The sequence below is a fragment of the Mirounga angustirostris genome, unplaced genomic scaffold (assembly GCF_029215605.1).
Source record: "Mirounga angustirostris isolate CCGP_5_RB_7025 unplaced genomic scaffold, mMirAng1.0.hap1 SCAF_15, whole genome shotgun sequence".
In the NCBI taxonomy this organism is placed as follows: domain Eukaryota; kingdom Metazoa; phylum Chordata; class Mammalia; order Carnivora; family Phocidae; genus Mirounga; species Mirounga angustirostris.
In genome coordinates, this window is record NW_026991723.1 from 29,081,489 (window position 1) to 29,100,350 (window position 18,862).

Genomic DNA, 18,862 nt, shown 5'->3' on the forward strand with positions numbered 1-18,862 from the left:
GCCTCATTTGTTGTCCCTACCGCCCCCGCCCGGCTTCGTGACAGCAAATGCAGTAACTTCTAGATCTTGTTTCAAAGAGAGCATGAAGATCGCAGCTCTTCAGAGTAAGGAGCAGCGAATGTGGGAGCGCAACGGAGAAGTGCTAGAGTCACGGTACATGTACGATGTTGGAGTCTCGACGTGAGAGCCGCACAGCTGAGGGGTCTTTCGTCTTTTCTCGTGAGGCACAGCAGAGCGTTACACTCGCCGCCGAAGAAAACACTGGCTGGAGATGCTGTCTGTCCTGGAGCCACACTCTGCAAAGGCCTTCCTGCCCTCACCAGCAGGAAAGCCACTTGATAGCAAAGTTAAATCTAATTTCAGACACAAACTGAAAAAGCAGGTTCATTTACTGCAGTGTTAGACTTATTAACTCCCCGAAGCCATGAGCCTTGGTCTTTCTGTTTACAGATATAAAATGGAACTCTAAATGAGGCTTAATGGGCTTCCCAGATCATGTTCCCTGGACAGATTTTTTTTTCCCTTTAACAGTAAATTTTGAAATCAAAAGGACTGAAAAGAAAGGGGAGTACTTCCTGTCATAAATAGGATGGGTGGCATTCTTCAAAGCGTTTTACAGCTTCCAACTGTGCCTTATAATTTCCAAGTAGCTGGAAAGCATTCTGAGTCTTTAAAGGGGCTTCATTCATTCAGAAACATTTGTCAAGCATGTACTGTGTGCCAGGCATCGAGACGGGCCTGGAGATGACCTGCAGGTGCCCGGCCCCTGCTCTCCCCGAGCTTGTGTTTCAGGGCAGGGGGCCAACAAGGGAACACAGGCTGCTCCAGGAGCACCGGGGGCGGGTCAGATCGCAGACCCAACTCGGAGAGAGTGGCCGGTGGCGGCGGCAGGGTGCTGATGGGCTTGGAGGATGCGCGCCAGTGCGGGAGTTGCTGGGGTCACAGCCAACGTCCTTGTCCCCTCCCGTCTGCTGGCCCCTCCCAACCTCCTTGTTAAAAAGCCAAAGGCTATTAACACACTTTGGGACTTTGTGGGACACACTGAGACTTTAATGGAGCTGTGGTGCGTTAACAGAAGGGCGTCCCCTGTCGTCTTGAGCGAAAGTATGTGGGCTCTACTAAACCAGTAAGCCCTACAGGGGCAAGTGGAGAAAAGGAAAAACGCAAAATAATATATCCACATTGAATGTTGCTGTGAAGATCAGAAACGAATTTGGCTGAATGGCTAGAATTTCATGTTCATTGGGTGGTTTGTTTGTATACAGTTACGTGTTTATAATTTTTAAACATTTGAAGATAAAGCAGAGAAGCAGCTACCTCCAGGAGCCATAGGGGCTTTTTCAGGCTTGGACAGTGATGTGCACCAAGCCAAACCCTGGCTCCCGGACCACAGTGACAGAAGCAACGGCCTGATTTCCTCTCTCTGATGTGCGTGTGCCTGCGCGTGCCTGTGTAGGCTCGGTGGCTTGGAGAACCAAGGCCAGGGGTATTAGCCGAGTTAGCAGAACTAACCTCTTGGTTTACATCTGCAGCAGTGTCTGCACAGCCTCTGTGATTCCATTTATTCTTCAGGCACGGTAATTCTGAGACACTGGTTTTCAAACTCCGCATCCGAGGAACCCAGGGCCCCACAAGTTTGCCGTTTACCTTAAAGGTGTTTCCTCTCTGACATGGAGGTTTAAACTGCCTGAAGAACCACTTACATTCTTTAATTTATCTTTAGAAGTTTCCAGAGTACACTTTTACTAGAAGTTAGAAGAATTATGTTCAAGAGAAGTTTGAAAACCACTTTGGAAAATTAGTCTATTAGTTAATAAACAGGCTTATGGGGTGCATTCCCATAAAGAATGTTTTATTTCTTTGAAATAGCTTCATGGAAAACACAAAAATTGAAGGAAAAAAAGGAAACTTGAGGTAAAAGCTATAAAAGAACTTTGAGAATTGTGAAGTGTTACTAAGCATGAGACTGGGGTGTGTAGTGATTCACAGAGGGAAGCTCCGACAATGTGGGGAGACTAGGAGCGAGCTGGTTTAGGGGGTCACTCTTCCCAAAGATTGTGTTTCCTTGATGTCAGGTCACCCACCCATGCATGATGCCTCACATCTGCATTTGTGCTGGGCCCACCGGCTCGAGAGTCACTCTGTTTCAGCAGGAATTTAACCCATAGGGAGAAAAGGACTCAAGAGGCCCCACATCCAGGAACATGCTAGATTTTCTGGCAGGACCAGGCTGAAGTAGGCCTGAGCCAGCTCATGAGGACCTTCCAGCTCTGTGTTCTAAGACATCATGCAGGTAGCTTTGGGGGTTGAATGTTTACCAGCACCCCTTCACCTCGCCTCCCTCCAAGACCTGGGGTGTGGGCTTCCGTCCTAAGCAGAGGTCTGCAGAGTGTAGCCAGGCCAGCCCCGCCCACCCTGTTTTTGTAAATAAAGTTTTATCTGAAGACAGCTGTGCTCACACCCACTTATTTACATACCGTCTAGGCTGCTTTGGCAGTACAGTGGCAAATGGGCTGCAAAAAGCCAAAAACACTCACTGGCCCTTGATAGAGAAAATTTCCCAACTCTTGTTCCAGAGTTTGGTAGGAAACCGGTTCTGGATACATGAAAATTCTCAGGTTGAAAAGACATTGGGGTGGGGAGTGGGCTTGTTCTTCAGCAGTCTTTCTCTCCTGTTTCTGGGAGAGAACGACCAAATGAGGGGGACCCCCAGCATGTCCTAATGAAGGTCACGGTCATATCACAGAGAGGCCCCACTGGGTCATGGGACTTGTCCCCTTGAGTCTGAGATGTGGAATGGGAATACAAATGACCCCTGCGAGGCAGGTCCCATTTTTTGAGCACCGCCGGAAGTCGGGAGCAGGCCGGAAGTAGTTCGGCTCAGCCTTTGAGTAGTAAGAACTTCCTTGAAATGGCAGAAACACCATGGGGCTGGGGCTGAGGCAGGGCTGAGCTGAGCTGGGCGTTCTGTCTCCACAGGTGGTTTGGGAAATTCCCAGTGCCCGGCCCCTGGGTGTACTGGATGACGGGGGACGCGCCAGCTTCCCGAGGCCTCTCAGCCCCTCCCTGGTGGCACCCCTGCTCTTCTCCCGCAGGGAATCTCAGACTCCTGAATCCAGTCACTGCAGGCAAAGCAGGGGCCCAGAGAGGCCTGGGGACCTCGCGCCCCCTCCCCCAACCCCCAGCCGGGAGCCCAGCCCCGTCTGTGCCTTCTGTCTTGGGCTGCTCTACCTCACACACCTTCCAGTCCACCCTCTCGACCAGCAGCCATCCGATGGGCACCTTGCTCTGTCATTTCGCCAGTTAACAGCACTTTCTTGACATGATACTCCCAAGTTTTTACAAATTCAATAAATAACAGAACTTCTGAAACAGAAAAGAAAGCCAGAAACATGCCACTCCTGCTAAGGTGACAGGCACTCAGTATATGGGACCCTTAGGTACACTTGCCATGGGCAACCTCAGTCGGTTTCCACAGCAGCCAGACAGGGGCCACCCTCGTCTTACCCCACCCCGGGGACCTGGGCCGCGCTGACGGGACTGAGTGGCAGACCCAGGTCTCCAGCCTGGGGCCTCGGGCTCTGTGGCTCAGGGCACAGTGGGTCATGAAATCAATTGAGTAGCTCACTGACCAGCAGAAAGAAAAGGACAGAAAATACCAGAGTGAGGGGCACCCGGGTGGCTCAGTTGGTTGAGCGACTGCCTTCGGCTCAGGTCATGATCTTGGAGTCCCGGGATCAAGTCCCGCATCTGACTCCCTGCTCAGTGGAGGGTCTGCTTCTCCCTTTGCCCCTACCCACTCTCGTGCACTCTCGCAAATAAAATCTTTTTAAAAAAAAAAAAAAGGAAAGAAAATACCAGAGGGAAAGGATTCCGTGTGTGTGCACGTGTATACACGGCTATACGTGTCAAGTGCAGGATACCTCGTGGGTGCCCAGGCCACGCATCTGCCAGGCCTCCCAGGGGCTCAGGCCTGTTGCCACACACACAGCCCACCTTCCTGGTGGAGTTCCTCCTGGACGAGTGCCTGCTACGGGTCAGGGATCCACCGGTCTGGAGCAGTTATGTGGATTATTGGAGGGTTTTCATTCTCACCAAAAGTGGGTCCGACATGAATCCGCTTCTGCACACCTCCCCTTCATTGTTCCCACCTCAGTTCTGGCACCCAACCCCAAAGAACCAGTCGCATTGTTGGCCATCCCCAGGGAGAACATTAATGTCTGTGTACTTACCACCCTTTGTTCATGGAGGCTTTGGAAGCCTGGAAACTTCTGGAATCCATTTCCAGTGGTGCAGATTAGCACCGCTGTATTAAAACTCAGCTGTGCACCGAGGGCAGCACCCACATCATTTTTCTGTTCAGTATATCCCTTAAGCAGAACTCTGAAGAGCAGAGTTTCAAACTAGCTCTTGTTGGACTGGAGGATTTATGGGCGCACACCTCTATATGCACGTCTGTGTATCAGACTTCCTTGTGACCCTGTGGGAAGAACCGGGGACCTACATTCTCTTTTTCTTTATCATTCTTCCTCAGTCGTGTGCCACACGCTGTGCTGAATGGTTCATGTGTGCGAGGAGCCCCCCACGTGGCCATGGCAGGGGCCGGGACCCGCAGGGAAGGCGCAGCGGCGGGGAAGGCCTCCAGCGCCCTGCCACACACTGTCGCAGAGCAACGGGACGGAGGGTGCCGGCCCTCGGGGTCCCCGGGACTCTGCCCTTCGTCACCTGGGGCAGCTCTGCCGCTCTTCACTTCTGAAATGCCCCTTTTCTCATCCTCCTCAGGTTCTGGTCCTTCTGCTCCCCGCCCCCCCGCCCCCCCCATCCCTCCTCACCCCTTCTCTGTCCGGCTGACCACGTTGATGGCCTTGGGGACTAGGATGTTGGCTGCCGGGGCGCTTGCAGATGATTCCCGGCACGAGGTTGGAGTGAGGTGAATTTGAGTCATCGTTCAAAAGGTCATTAAATGTCTTCAGCTCTATTGACATAACTGAAGTACAGTAAAACGTGGATCTTTAAAGTGGGATTTGATCCGTGTGGGCCTGTGTGAGCGCCTGCAACAGGGAAGCTCAGTGAGCAGAACCCAGGAGCCCGGGAGGCTGTGGAGGGAGGCCCGCCGGGCGTGGGCGCTGTCCTGTGCGTGCGCGGTGTTTGCCGGTGAGCTCACTGAGGGAGTTACACACCAGGCGGCCACCACCCCGTTGTTGAGTTAATTAAATAGAAAATGAGGAAGGGCAGATCTACAGGATGGACAGCCCTCTGCTCAGAGGCCTGCTCCAAATTCTCTGGCTCTGGCCCCCCAGCACGGGAACCTCACTCTCTCCAGTTCCAGTGGGAGAAGGAGCGTGATACACGTATGTGATGGCCCCTGCCAAGGATTCTCCAGTTTCTCAGTGACCTGGAAGGGGAATATTCTGTCAGTACCTGCTTTGGAAATATTGCTGGGAAGAATTGAGACAAATGTCATTTTGCTGCCAGTTTTTCGGGAAGACCCCCATTATGTGTGGTGACAAGTGGCCATGCAGGTTAGGTCCTGGAGTTTAGGGGATAAAAAATGAGGGTTTTCTTTGTGAAAGAAGTAAGAAGAGAGGTAAAAGCCCTGTGCGGGAGCAAGAAACATCTGTCAGGCCCTCAGCCTCACGAAGCATCTCTGTGGTGTCTTGTAAACATCCTGCCCCTGAACTATTGAAATGCACTGAGCTCTTTTGTAAAGAAAAGGCTTGTTGTTTGTTCTGCTCTTCCAGGGGAAGGGACGCTGGGCTGTGCTTCCTGGATGCCGTGTTGGCCTTCAGGGGTCAGAAGACTAGATCTCTTCTTGTGCCAGTAATCTCTTTCTAACAGTAAGAGAAGGAAGAGAAATGGCAGTGCTGACTTCATGTTGGTGTCAAAGAGCCTTTCGCTCGGGCCTCCTGGACCTTTGCCCCTTTGTGGTGGAACCCCCCCTCCCCCCGCCTCTGCCTGCCTGGAGGCCCTCTTCTGCCCGAAGTAGGCCCCCAGGTGGGCCTTGTTATTGCTGTCCGTGTACATCAGGGAGAGGAGAGCACCCCGTGGACAGGGTGGAAAGGGGCGCTCTTTCCTGAGGGCCCCGGGTGGGGCACAGAGCAGCCGTCGGCCCCTCAGGGTGGGCCTCCCACCAGGCCACCCCCTGCTTGCTGGGGGGACTTCTCCTGACCTTGCCGAGCTGGCCCCCCCATTTTCTGCAAGCTCGCAAGGTGCAACCGGGGGTGTCTGAGGTGTTGAGATGAGCATGACTGCGAGAAAACAGTGAAAGGGCATCCAGCGGGGCCTGGTTGGGTGCTTTCCAGGGCCCAGGAGCGGGGCGTCTGGTGGTTCTGGTGGCTTCTGATTGGTGTAGTATGATGAGCTGGCTTCTCAGAGCTCAGTCCACTTGTCCTGTTCTGTGAGAATATTGTAGGGGCTGCCCTTTCCCTTTTATGGTCTGTTCATTTCTGTTGGCTATGTAGGAAAGAACATCTTGTGGAAGATGGAAAGATTGCCAAGACCCATCCAGTCCAGCCTCTTCCCGTTTGTTGTGATGCTCTGAGGCTATTAGCTCATTTCCATGTGCCTCTGAAATTCCTTCGTGGATGTAAAGTTCGTTGGCATCCTGTCCTTAGAAGTTCAAAGGGTTTGCTGCCCACAAGCAAAGGGCAGAGCCCCCGAGTTAACACCCAGTCTTGGGAGTGCACTGTAGCCCAGGGGAAGGATTCTTCCCAGAAGATTTGTTTCTTCATTTCTACTTGTTTGTGTGTAAATCTATTTATAGTAGATTAAAGGAGAGATCCGGCCAGCAGTGGGTAATGATATAATTTACAGGGGCCCCAGCCAAAATGTTGAAATTGCTTACATTATCCCATTGCCACAAATGGATTACTGTGCAGGGTCTCCCTCTTTCAAAGGCAATAAAAACAAAGAGGGAAGGAAGGAAGCTTCTTAGGTGCTTGTAATCACTTCTGTGGAGGGCTGATGTTGAGCCACTAAAGGAATACAAAGTGGTGGACTGCTCACTGCATATAAATAACTGAGAGGACTTGGGGCAGTAGGCATGGGCCTGCGACTGGATTCTGAAAACCGAATTCAGGTAGACTCTCCACCTAAAGAATGTGCCAGGAGATGCTGGGGCTCTGCCTCCACCAGCAGAGACCACTAGTCCTGGGCCCAGACTCCCATATTGTCTGGAGGGGCTGGGGTTCTGGCAAATTCCTTCTGGGAAACCTTGAGTCAAGTGGATCTGAACTGAATGGCCCCTGCAGTCGGCTGGGCTGTTTGCGGCAGGCTGTGTAGACATGCGGCACCCTGCGGGCACACGGCGGGGGGCTGCTTGTGGCAAGGGCTCTGCTCTCCTTCCTGGCCCCGGGCGCCGTCCGCACACGCTGCAGAGGCGTGCGGTGCGTCTTCTCGGGAATGTGGAGGACCGTGTCTTCCCGCTCTCGCTGTCTTTATTGTTACGATCAACAGCGTTGAACCAAATTGGTCATTGCTGGAAATTAAGAAGATGTGGTTTTGAAGGGCACGTCCGTTGACCGCGTGCTGCGGGGCAGAGCTGGGCTGGCTGGGCTCTGTGCTTCATCGCCCGGTTATGTTTTGCATTTATCTGGTGTCTTGCAGAATTGCATTTAAAAACATCAGAACACCTAACTGAACCATGTCCCTTCTTCCCCTAAAGTTGACACACCACGGTCCAGTGAGGAACATGGTTCCTTTCTTTGTACACGAAATTAAACTAAAACAAAATTTACAACAAAGTGTCAGCGACATTAATACAGTTGAGAGAGTAACTTTTGCTAATACATATTCTGTCATTAAGACAGGCTGAGGAGGGACGCCTGGGTGGCTCAGTCGGTTAAGCGACTACCTTCGGCTCAGGTCATGATCCTGGAGTCCCGGGATCGAGTCCCGCAGCAGGTTCCCTGCTCAGCGGGGAGTCTGCCTCTCCCTCTGACCCTCCCCTCTCTCATGTGTGCTCTCTCTCACTCATTCTCTCTCTCTCTCAAATAAACAAATAAAATCTTAAAAAAAAAGACAGGCTGAGGAACCCCCCCCCCGGTTTGTTGCTTACTGGATTTTCTGTCCTTCCTTAAGGTTCGCCATCGATGGTGCGAGCTCATTGTTAAGCACAGATACACAAGAGCCTACAAAGACGTGGAGAGATTCCTCCAGGAGGATCAGGTAAGTTTCCTTCTTCAGCAGATGGGAATTCTTTACTGCTGTCCCCTGACTTCAAGTGCATTTACTAACACAGGGACCCAAGTTGTGAACTTCTCTTTTATAACAAGTATTTAAACATTTTCCATAGATTTCTAAGAAGTAGGTAGGAGCTTCCCTAAAACATTCTGGAGCTGATTTTCCCCTCTCTCGGTGTCCCTAAAGCAAACCAAAATGTTGGTTTGACGTGGCTGTGGACCACTGTGATTACCACATGACGCACAACAGACCTCACGGCGTCACCAGGTCTCGGGCCAGGTCGCGGCTTAGCTGTCCCGGTGTGCATCCGTGTCTTCAGCGGCTCTGAGTAGTCACGGAGAGCCCCGACTGCCTAGGACAGCCCGGTCTGTGCCCGCACCAGCCACGCCTCGCCACGCCCCTGTGTGTCATCCTGTCCCCCCCGTTTCCAGTTCCCTTCCTGCCAGAACTTCCCTCACTATTCATGGGGCAAGGCGGTCACCTTCCCCGGAGCCCGCAGGAAGCACGAAGGAGCGTGAACATGTCTGGGGGTGCCCTCCTTGCCGCCTCTGCACACCCACATCTGCCCAGCGTGGCTGTGTGTGTGGGGGGGTGCCACGGGTTCTGTCAGCTTCTGGAAGGCAGCCTGCAACTCGTTGCTGTTAGCGTGACTGTTTTGTGCCACCGAGCGAGCTTTGCGCCGGGCACTGTGGGCTGGCAGAATGGAGCCATGCTTGAGTGGGGGTGGGGCGAACAAAGGGACTTTTGAGAGGGCCTGAGTATGGGGGGCAGCCAGCAAGGAAGGGCTCATTCTTCCCACAAAGAAAAATACATGACTTTGTAGCAGAAGAAATGTCACATTTGCACAGTTGGAGCAGAGGTGTTTGGAAACACAGGGACAGAATGTAAGAAGCAACTTAAGGTTTCTTCTGAAAACCAAAAGTAACTGCTTTTCTAGAGCCAAGACCTTTGCCAAATAAGGATTACCACAAGTCAGCTTTCTCAGGGAAGAAGTTTTGAGCCCCAGACTACCGAGTTTTTATCTTGTGCTGTCTTTGAGATCTTTCTTTTAATTTGCTCCAGCAGAATGTAATGCATAACTGTGCTTAGAGCAAGAGAAAAGGCAGAACCAAAGGGGTCTTTTGGTCTTCCAGGATGTAGTCGGCAATTTTTCAGACTGTCGCAAACTGCAGAGGTGGTGTTTGCTGCCCGGTGGGGAAGGTTGGGGGGCTTGGCCGGGCCGGGCCAGGCAGAAGCAGCGGGCACCTGTTCCAGGGCAACAGGACGGTTCTCCCCCCGAGGCGCCATGTGATGTGCTGGGGGCACTGTCCCAGGAGGAAGGCCTGCTTGCAGCCGTGCCGGTTTCCATGGCGGGCATTGTGGGGACCTACCTGCTGTCCCTGGCATTCCTGACACAGTCATCCCTGCAAAAACAGGTCGCCAAGGTTCTGTTGATGGAATGGATAGCTAAGAATTCTGGGGGGGTCAGTGTGAACGAGAGAGAAGGGATGGAAAACTGTAGGTTGCAGAAGTATAGCTGGTCAACCATCTGTCTTTTCTCGGGTCTCTGTCATTCCCAGACGGGCAAGTTTGTGTGCATGCAGACACCTCATTCCTGTCCCTCCCTCGCTCTGCCCCTGTGCCCTGCAGGCCATGGGCGTGTACCTGTACGGGGAGCTGATGCTGAGCGAGGACCCCAGGCAGCAGCAGGTCGCCCGCCAGTGCTTTGAGCTGACCAAGGAGCAGATGGAGAGGTCCTCAGCTGAGGTGGTGGCCGAGATGTTATTCTGAAGAGGTGACTCTCTCCCTTCCCTTGCTCCGCTGTTGTGCTCTAACCAGAGAGTCCTCGTTGGAGCCACATGAGCCGGTAATGAGACGCTGAGCCACGGTCCTCTGCTCCGTGGCCAGTGGCCAGTGGCCAGTGGCCTGGGAGCGCAGGTAGGGCAGGCGCCTGCCGGCAGCATGAGGCCCACTCTGGCCAGAGTAGCTCTCCTGACACTGTTCTGGCCACTTGGGGTTCTGTTACTTGTAGGGACAAAAACACAGGAGAGCACTTGGAGTAGGTTTGGACGGTGGGCTGGGGAGGCCGCTGGAGCACTGATCCGGTCGTCCAGGTGAGGGCTCATATGGGAGCACGTGGCCGGGTTACCCTGAACCCTGAGCTCCGTGCAGACGTGTGTGTGCACCCCCGACCCCCATCTTCAGGAGAACTTGAGGGGCCGCCTGCTGGAGTGCGCCATGCACTTCTCAACAACCCCGTGCCCGGCTTATTTCACCTTTTGCACTGGAGCAGAATTTCTCCCTGGTCTGCACTGGAGTCCGAGCCCTAAATTATTTAAACTGCTTCCAATCAATTGTGCTTGGAATTGACCTGTTAGATTTACATCCTAGCAGTTCGTTTTTTAACTGGGTTTTTGTGTTTTAAGTCACATCCCAATGGTCCGGGAAGCTTTAGGCAGAACTGTGGGGCTGTGAGCGCGGCCCGTGACGGCCACCACGGCTTCTGTTTCTTCTCATTTATGTGATATAATGGGGCCTAATTTTGTATCTTTTTTTTAACTTCACATCAAATCTCAAGCATTTTGATGTTTATACAGCTTCTCTACATGTAGAATTCTTCATGGTTAATATTTTATGTAGATATTCTTAATCTGTTGTCAGACTTTCAGTGTGCTTCTGCTGTTTTGCTGTTAACAAAACCATTTCTAACATGTTTAAATATTTATTTGAAAGAACTCTTGATACTAAGGAGAGAAAAGGGTTTTCTAAAGTATGATCCTGTTCTTCCAGAAGAGTCCAGGAACCGTGTTTGCCAGGAAAAGGAAATAGTGGGGGTATTTGCCACGATTGTACGTCTTGTCGCGCAACAGCTGTGTGTGGTCCGTCCCCCACTGTCCCCGTGGTGGCGGCGTGTCCTGGGCAGAGCCGGGCCAGTGGGAAAGACCGCGAGCCTCTCCTGCCGCCACTCTGCGTAGCCGCGGGATAAACCCTACTTCTCTGAGATGTTTTCTTTCGTGGAGAGGTGGGGTTTCCTGGAGACTGTGCATACAGTGGGGTGGTCCCCCCCCCCACCGCCCCCCTGCTGCAGCTTGTGGGGAGCCACAGCGGGCTCCACGGCTCTCGCTTCTCCATCGGGAGTTTTCGGGGGAGCCCCGGTCACGAGTCTGCTCCCCTCCTGTCCCTGCCCCTTGGGGATCAACGCAGGGCCACACGCACGCCCCTTCCCTGTCGCTCCTGCTCAGTGACAGTGGCACCTTCCAGCGGGGGATGCCCTGGGCCCCCAGGGTGGAAGCGGCGAACCACGTAGGGGCAGCTGCTGGTTGCATTTTTCGTTCCGTGTGCCAGAGCTGCACGGGGCGCACGTGGTCGCCGCGGAGCCCTCTGGCTGTGGGCTGGGCCGCCAGGACGCCGGGTACAATGCCCAGCGAGCTGAAGTCGCGGCCACGCGGTGGGTAGTGGGCGGACGGCGGTGCCCGGCGCTGCTCCGGTGCTCTGGCTGCTTGGGTTCCTGGCATGCTGATTTGTGACTTAAGATTAAAATCACATTGCCAGGGATTACCACGCAGCCATGACCTTGGCTGCTCCTTCAGAAGCCGTAGTTCTCTCTCTCTGCAGTTCTGAGAACAGACGCATCTTGTAGCTCTTCTCCGGAAACAGAAGCAGCAACAGCCGTGGAAGATGCTCGGCGGCCCGCTCCTTCCGCCCAGCCGACGACCTCTCTGCCGAGGTGCAGAGCTTAGCTGATTGGTGAACAGTGACTGGTTTCCGCTTTGTTCACAGTGGCTAAGTTCTGCACCTGAAGAGAAGGTGAGATGGGGACAGTTAAGCTGCTGGGGCAGAGGCCGCCGCTGAGCGGTCCGCTCGGTGCCGGGCGCGATTCTGGAGGCTACGAGACCGCTCGGCTCCGAGGATGCGCTCCCTCCTGTCGGGAATACACAAATGTACCAAAAGTCTGCGGAAATATAAACTCACTGATTAGATACCTGTCTGAAAGGTCAAATGTACTGAAAGCTGCAAAACAACTTCTCTTAAGAACTAAAACCAAAGGCATCACCAGAAAAACCAAGTGAAAGCTATGTCAGCAGTGGGTTGCGTGTGAGTAGGGCTGGTGCTTTCCAGGTGCGCCCTGCTTGCAGTTGCCGAGCACGGTAACCTCTGTTTTGTGTTCGCAGCCCCCGCAGGACGGCGCCGAGCTCCCAGCCGAGGCACTGCTTCCGGGCTGTCGATTGGACCCGCCCTCCGGTGCCTACTGAGCTGATATCAGTTCTCATTTTACACACTGGCTCAGTTCAGCAGGAACAGGAGTCGAGCCCTCGAGCAAAAAGCCTTCCTGTTTGCAAGTGCCCAGAGGCTCCGGAGCTGGTACTGCGCCCACGCGAGGAGCACACGTCGGTGGCGGCGCCCATCTGTATGTGGCCCCGGGGTGTGGCTGTCCGTAGAGCCCTGGCGCCTGGAGGGCGTGAGCTTCCATCCTGGAGGCAGACCGCAGGGCACCTTGAGGCTGTGGGAGCAGGTGCAGTGAAGGGGGCCGGAGCCACGGGGGGCAAAGAAGGCCGGGTGCGGCCGCCGGCTCTCACGGCCGTGTGCGAGCGACGCGGCTGTGAACCCCACTGGCGGGGTCATGAGGTGCAGCCGGTCTCCTCCCGTCCTCTGCTCAGGTCCTCTCTCCGAAGCCAGAGCGGAGTCGAGCAGAGGTGCAGGTACAAGCATTCCTCCGTTGTTAACAGGCAGTAAATTGTACTGCTCTTTCCTTTGCAGGGAAGATCTCAGCAAGATTCTTTCTCATGCATCTACGCCTAGCCCTGGTGGGACCAGGATCGCATTGACCCTCGACATCGCAGGAAGGGTCATGGGGCTGCTAAAGCCATCAGCCAGCAGCATCCACGCCTTGGTGCTTCTCTTTCCCGAGGCTGCTCTCCCTGGAGCTCATGGACCGCATGGTGCCTTCGTCCCCTGCCCTGAACTTGCCACCTCAAGATCAGTCTGCGTTGGATCTCTTCCATGAGGCGAAGGCGCTTCTTTCACACAAATGATGAAAGCTGCCTGAGATGCATCGGAAAAGCTGCTGAACATTTTGCATTGATCCCCTCAGCATATGGCTGCACTGGAGATTTCTAGAATTCCAGGAAGTCACAGCTTCTGTATCCTGGGACCAGTGGAGTTCTTCTCCAGATCATTTCAGAAAGATTCTGCAGGGTTATTTTGATTGCTAGGTCTGTTGTTTAAATTTGTCCAAAATGTTAATACCCTTGGTAAAAGGGCAGGGTGAGAATCCAAGACGTATTCGTAATAAAACAGTGGATTACTATTTTTGTATTCCTGTGTGCTTCTGAATTTAGTAATGGTTTCAAAAAAGAAAAACTGTTACCTGAGGGGTATTCTCTGCAAGCTGGCCCTGCCCCTCTCCCGCCCACCGGCCCCCCTCGTGGCTCTCCCCACGCTCGGAGACCAGGCTGCCGGCACCGTGCGGGCCGAGCCCGCCTCCAGGGCCAAGTGTACCCTGCTCTGCATCTGGCCTGTGGGAGGAAGCGTGGCGTTAACACCTTCCTTCATCAGAAGCTCTTGGTCTTCAGAATTCTTTAATGGAACCTAGAAGGTTTCCAGGGGGTTTGCTCTTCGCTGTTACCCGTGCTCTGCCTACGAGGATATGTGCCTTGTATACCACAGTGGTACAAGAATCATTTGGATTTTTGAATTTGAATAAATGTAAGAGCGCTGCTCCCTGTGCCGACTTGGAATAGATGGTCTGCGTGAGCGTGTTGGGCCTGCCGGGTGGAGCAGGAAGGGACCGGGGGGTGCACACTGCGCCTGTCCGCGTGCACACAGCTGCTCCGTTCCTCCCTGTGGCCGGGAGCAACCAGCTGGCCCAGTGGTTAGCTGACTCTTGTTTTTCCAGAAAGTTAAAGCCCCCCTTTGTCTCTGGAAGCCACTGAGGCAGGACTGAGCCACCCCACGCATGGGATTTTACACAAAGACAGCTGATTCCCTTGCTCCCGTGATCCCAAGTCTTGCAACCAGTTGTGGCCCGTCCCTGAGGGATCACCTGAACCGACACTCCCCCCCCCCCCCCCCCACACACACACCCCGCCCCCAGTCCCCTGCCCCGTCACTGCCTTGGCTGAGTCCTGTGCCGTGTCTGCCTTCTCGGCCTGTGACACCGGGGGCCTTGCCTGTGCCGGGTGTTGTCCCCCACGGGGACGGTGAAGGAGGAGGGGTGAGTGGATGCCCTGAGTTTCTGCCCACACGGCGAGATACCCATGGCCGCCCCGCAAAGAGGGGACAGACAGTTCGGACTAGCGTGCTGATTTCTGCACGTGTCCTCTGATTGCAGAAAAGCAGCCATGGCGGACCCCCGGGGACGCACAAGGGGCTTGGGATTAGAAAGCCCACTGCCCTCCCTGGGTTGCTGTTCTCCGCAGGTGCACATAGCGCCTTCCGAGGGCGGCCTCAGGGCAGGCGGGAGAATTTGCAGGGGGCCCGGGAGCCCTGGGGACAGAAGATGGGCCATTGTGGAGACAAGGGTGTGGGTGTGCGGGTGAAGGAGGGAGGCTGCCCGGCCCAGCTTCCCCTGGTGGGACCCCTCCTCCCCCCAGACAGGTTTAACCGGGCAGATCCCCACCTAGTAAGTGACAGGATATGAATGTGGGTCCACATGGCTCAGGATTTCCCTCCCCGTGACAGCTCCTCACGGCCTGGACTGTCACATGCTCCCCAGGGACAGCCCACCTGTCACTGAGGCCTGCACTCCTAACCCGATTTGCTGTAGGGATGGGCCTGCGTGAGGGCGGGGTCAAGTGACCCCGGCTTTGGGAAAATGGCATCTTGAGTCCCCAGGGAGACGGCACAAAGACCCGTCAGCGGGGCAGTCTCGTACACTTCCTGGGCGGCACGGGTCCTGGTCTCTGCTCCCCCAGAACTCCTTTCTGGCCTAGGCGGTTCCCCCGACCCCTGCCATAGTTCTCCCGTTAAGCAGACACAGGGGGCTGAGCTGACCCCCAGGAGGAGTGGGAGAAATAAACCGGGAAGAACAAGCCTGCTTCCCAACAAGACGGCGCACCCCCAGCAGAGCGCCCGGGACAGGAGGGGCCCACCAGTCGCCGTCGGTCCCCTGGTCCAGTGAGAGCGGCTTCCTTAAGTGGTGCATCAGTTTGACCCTGAATCACACTTGGCCTTTACTGGCTGCCAGGAACCCGGCATTTCCCAGGGGCGGTTTGGGGGCTCCCCGCCAGCAGTAGTCCATTAGCAGGCTCGCTCCTTTGTGAGGCACCCCTGGCCCGAGCCCCCCCTGGGACGTGGGGGCCACTGAGCAAGCCCGCCACCACCGCCCCCAGCCAGGCAGTCAAGCACAGAACTGGCGGTGTTTTAACAGGTTTATTAAAAAAGCAAGAAGCAGAGTCTTGTCCTCTGAGCGAGTTCTTGGGTTACCTGCCAGTCAGCTGTCCTCCCCAGAACCAAGGGCTCTAGAAATGGAAGCGCTCCTCCGCCCCTTAGGGAACAGACCCTGTGTCTTTGAAGAGCAAGTCAGGTTGGGGACAGAAGCACATCTCCCCAGGTCACCTTGGCTTCCAGCATGTTAGGAAACAGGCGGGGCCAATCTGTGGTTGGACTGAGGGGCCAGGCCTCCAATGTCCCCGGGGTGCTCCCCACTGTGCTGGGCCTGGCTGTCAGCCCCTGGCCAGTCTGAGGCAGCCCCCGTTCCTTTCCTGGCCGGTTGGGCTGAGGGGCTGAGCTTCAGGAAGGGGGTAAAGGGACATCCTCAGGAGCCCTTGCTGCCCGCCTGGCTCCCATCACCTGGCCCTGGGCTTTGTGCAGCGGCCGGGGCAGAAGTGCTGGGCGCCCCGGCTGTACCAGGACCGGAAATGCAGGGGGTGCGGGGGGGGGGGGGGGACGGGGGAAGAAATACAAGGGAAGATGTTTCAGTTCTCCCTCTTGGCCTCTATTTTAGGATGACAGAGTTTCAAAGCATTTATTTTTATTGGAATTTCAAATCAAAACATAGAAATAATAGTCTCCATCCCAAACAAGGTACAGACATGTCACAAAAGCAGGCAGAACCCATGTCCCAAGTACAGGAACCAGAAATAGTAATGTGTCCCTAACCTTCAACTATCCATTTAAAATGAAGAACAGAGCTCCAAAAGAAAGGCCTCAGACAGATGTTTCCAGAGCATCCTGTCTCTCTTCCCTGACCCGGCTGATTCCGCATGGACACTTGGCAAAGCCCAAACACGGGGTGCGCCAATGTTTTCAGAGCTTTCCGTTCTGGGCCACCCACTTCCCGGTTCTGCAGCCGAGCGGCGCGGTGGGAGGATGAGGGGCATGAGGGGGGCTCTGCCCCCCCCCCCCCCCCCCCCCCGTCAGCAGGGCCGACCCGCACTGTCCGCCCTGCTGGACAGATCTCTGGGCGTCCCGGGCCTGTGGCCTCTGCCGGCCGGCCTGTCTGGAACATTACCATTCCTGAGAAGTCAGGGAGGGGCTGCTATGGGTGCCACCAGCAGGTGACAGCGTGCAGCCGCTTTGGGGTTGGATGGTCCCTTGGAGGGTCCTCTCCCCAGGGCGCCTGGGGCTGAACTGCCTCCGACTGCAGAGAGTGGGGCGGGGACCCTCCGTGCCAACCGAGGGGAGCCTAGACTCCCTGGAGTCTCTTCAGCCCGAGGTCGGAGCTGAGGAGGCAGAGAGGGTCCGGGCGTCGGAAGCCTCAGGGAGGTGGGGGTCACAAGGGCGGTCTGGACCTCCCAGGGCAGTGCCGGGGGTGGGGGGGCATGAACTCTCAGCCCCCCCCCCGGGCCCCCCGGCCACGGTCCTGAGGACAATGACCTCAGCCTTCCCTGGCTGGGCCCTGGGGGTTTACAAGGTGGAAGGGAGGAGAGGCCGACTGGGGCTATTCACCGGCGGGGTTTTATAGATCTTTTCCCACCCTTTGGGGCTGTCTGGGAGATTGATCGGCCAATAAGGCATTTCTGTTCCAGTCCAGAGGGTGTGAAAAAAGAGGGAGGAGGCCATCGGCCCAGCCTGGGGGCAGAAGGAAACCCGAAGTTCCCAGGACCAGACCCGGCCGCGAAGAGCCTTCTGCGGGGATGGTGGGTGGGCGTCGGGCGGCCCCGGGGCCGGAGCAGGCCGCAGAGGCAAACACGGCCCTCGGGAGAGGACCGGCCAGAGCGGCCCACTCTCGGCAGCCGGGCCGGGAAGGGCTGGTGACAGCACCAACGCTCGTGCGTGCGTGCGTGCGTGCGTGTGCGTGGAATGCAAAGCAGAATGCAGAAATGCAGATCAAGGCTTCTCCGACCACATATTTCCGGCTGCTCCAGCAGCGCTCGGAAAACTCACCTGCTCCCCGCGGAGTGTGGGAGAGAGCATGGTTCAGGCCCCGGGCTTCGCGGCGACAAGGACTGGGAGGGGACATGCTGAACTGCCGGCGGTGCCCCGCCTCTTCCGGCTGCGCTGCCACTTGCGCTGGCACAGCCGAAGGGGGTGCGGGTGCGGTGCGGGGCTCCCGCCCGGGCGGCTCCCCTGGGCTTGGCGGGGAAGCAGGTAGGCCGGGTGCACGCCGCCTTCTTGGCGCTCCTCCTGCGGCCCTTGGCCGTGGTTCCACCACTGTGAGGTCCGGCCCCAGTGGTGCAGGAGGTGCCGAAACCGCCTGAGGGTGGGCCCTGACCGAACCGCCAAGAGTCCGGTGTTCCAGAAAGTTCTTTCCCGCTCTAATAGTCTTCCCTTGTTGCACTAGGCCTGGCAGAACGGGCCGCGGCGGCGGAAGTGAGTGTCCTGGCACCGGAGAGTATACTGTGGCTGAGAAAGGCAGAGAGGAGGAGCCCCCCCCCCCTCCCAGGGCCAGACCCCGGCGCTCTTCACCCCGCCGCTTCGGGCTCCCGCGTCCCCACCGCATGACTGCAGTCTCCCGAGACTTCAGCCTCAGTTCTGTGTAAGGAGGGGCGCTCAAAATAAACCCGAGTGCGGGGATCAGGAAGAGGTGGGAGCCAGGTTTAGTGTTTGCCCAAGAGATGGGCGCCGCGTGCGTTTATGTTGGGTTGTAAAGAGAAGACAGATCGCTTAAGGGAAAGGGATTGTCGTTTTATGATTTTATTTAATAAAATAAAAGACTTGCCGCCGAAGAGAGAAGGGCACAAATTCTGGCTTCAGTGCCCTGGAGGCGGAGGCCGTCGTGTAGAGCGCCTACGCGTATTAGTAACCGCGGTGGCTGGGCGCCCGGACAGACCGCGAACTGCTCTTCCCCTATGTCGGGGACCTGGATGCAACCAGGTTGTCGTTTTCTAGAAAGCTCTGTTCGAGGCTAGAGCGTCGGTCCTGTGAAGCGCCGCGGTGCTGGTGGAAATGCGGGGCACGGTGTCGGCGCCGCCCCGGCTCCGCTTAGCCTCTCCGGGAACAGGCAAACACTGAGTACAATCTGGGGGGCCTACATCAAACAGGCAGACAAATGCGAACTATACGTGGGGCAAAAAGGACGTTTTCCTGCGCCTGTTCACCTGGTCCCTTGTCCCAGGCCTCCAGTGTGAGGGCTCCACGGGCCTCCGGCCCCGCCCAGCCGCTGAGGGCGGCGCGTGCACGGCCCTGGCCCTGGCTCGTCGCCCCGACGGGAGCCCGGCACACACTCCTCTTCCCACGGGACAGACTGGGTCTCGGGCGGCCCGCAGTAGGGACCTGACTTCTGTTCTCCGAACGTCGCGGACTGCCAGAGGCAGGAGTC

General features: G+C 56.0%; 1 protein-coding gene across 18 annotated transcripts in view; it reads left to right on the plus strand.

The window, feature by feature from the left end:
• The window catches only part of AOPEP (aminopeptidase O (putative)), a 354,373-nt gene extending 340,905 nt beyond the window's left edge, over positions 1-13,468 (plus strand). For 4 of the 18 annotated variants that reach the window (XM_064579971.1, XM_064579974.1, XM_064579976.1 and 1 more), the window contains 3 exons: positions 8,080-8,166; positions 9,811-9,955; positions 12,919-13,468. In XM_064579971.1, the coding sequence (XP_064436041.1) occupies positions 8,080-8,166; positions 9,811-9,951 (228 nt within the window). In that variant the 3' untranslated portion in view covers positions 9,952-9,955; positions 12,919-13,468. Of the gene's footprint in view, positions 1-8,079; positions 8,167-9,740; positions 10,028-11,775; positions 11,968-12,332 lie in introns of those variants that run through there. The other 14 variants (XR_010407859.1, XR_010407865.1, XR_010407869.1 and 11 more) reach the window with 9 other exon arrangements.
• Positions 13,469-18,862: the final 5,394 nt, after the last annotated feature.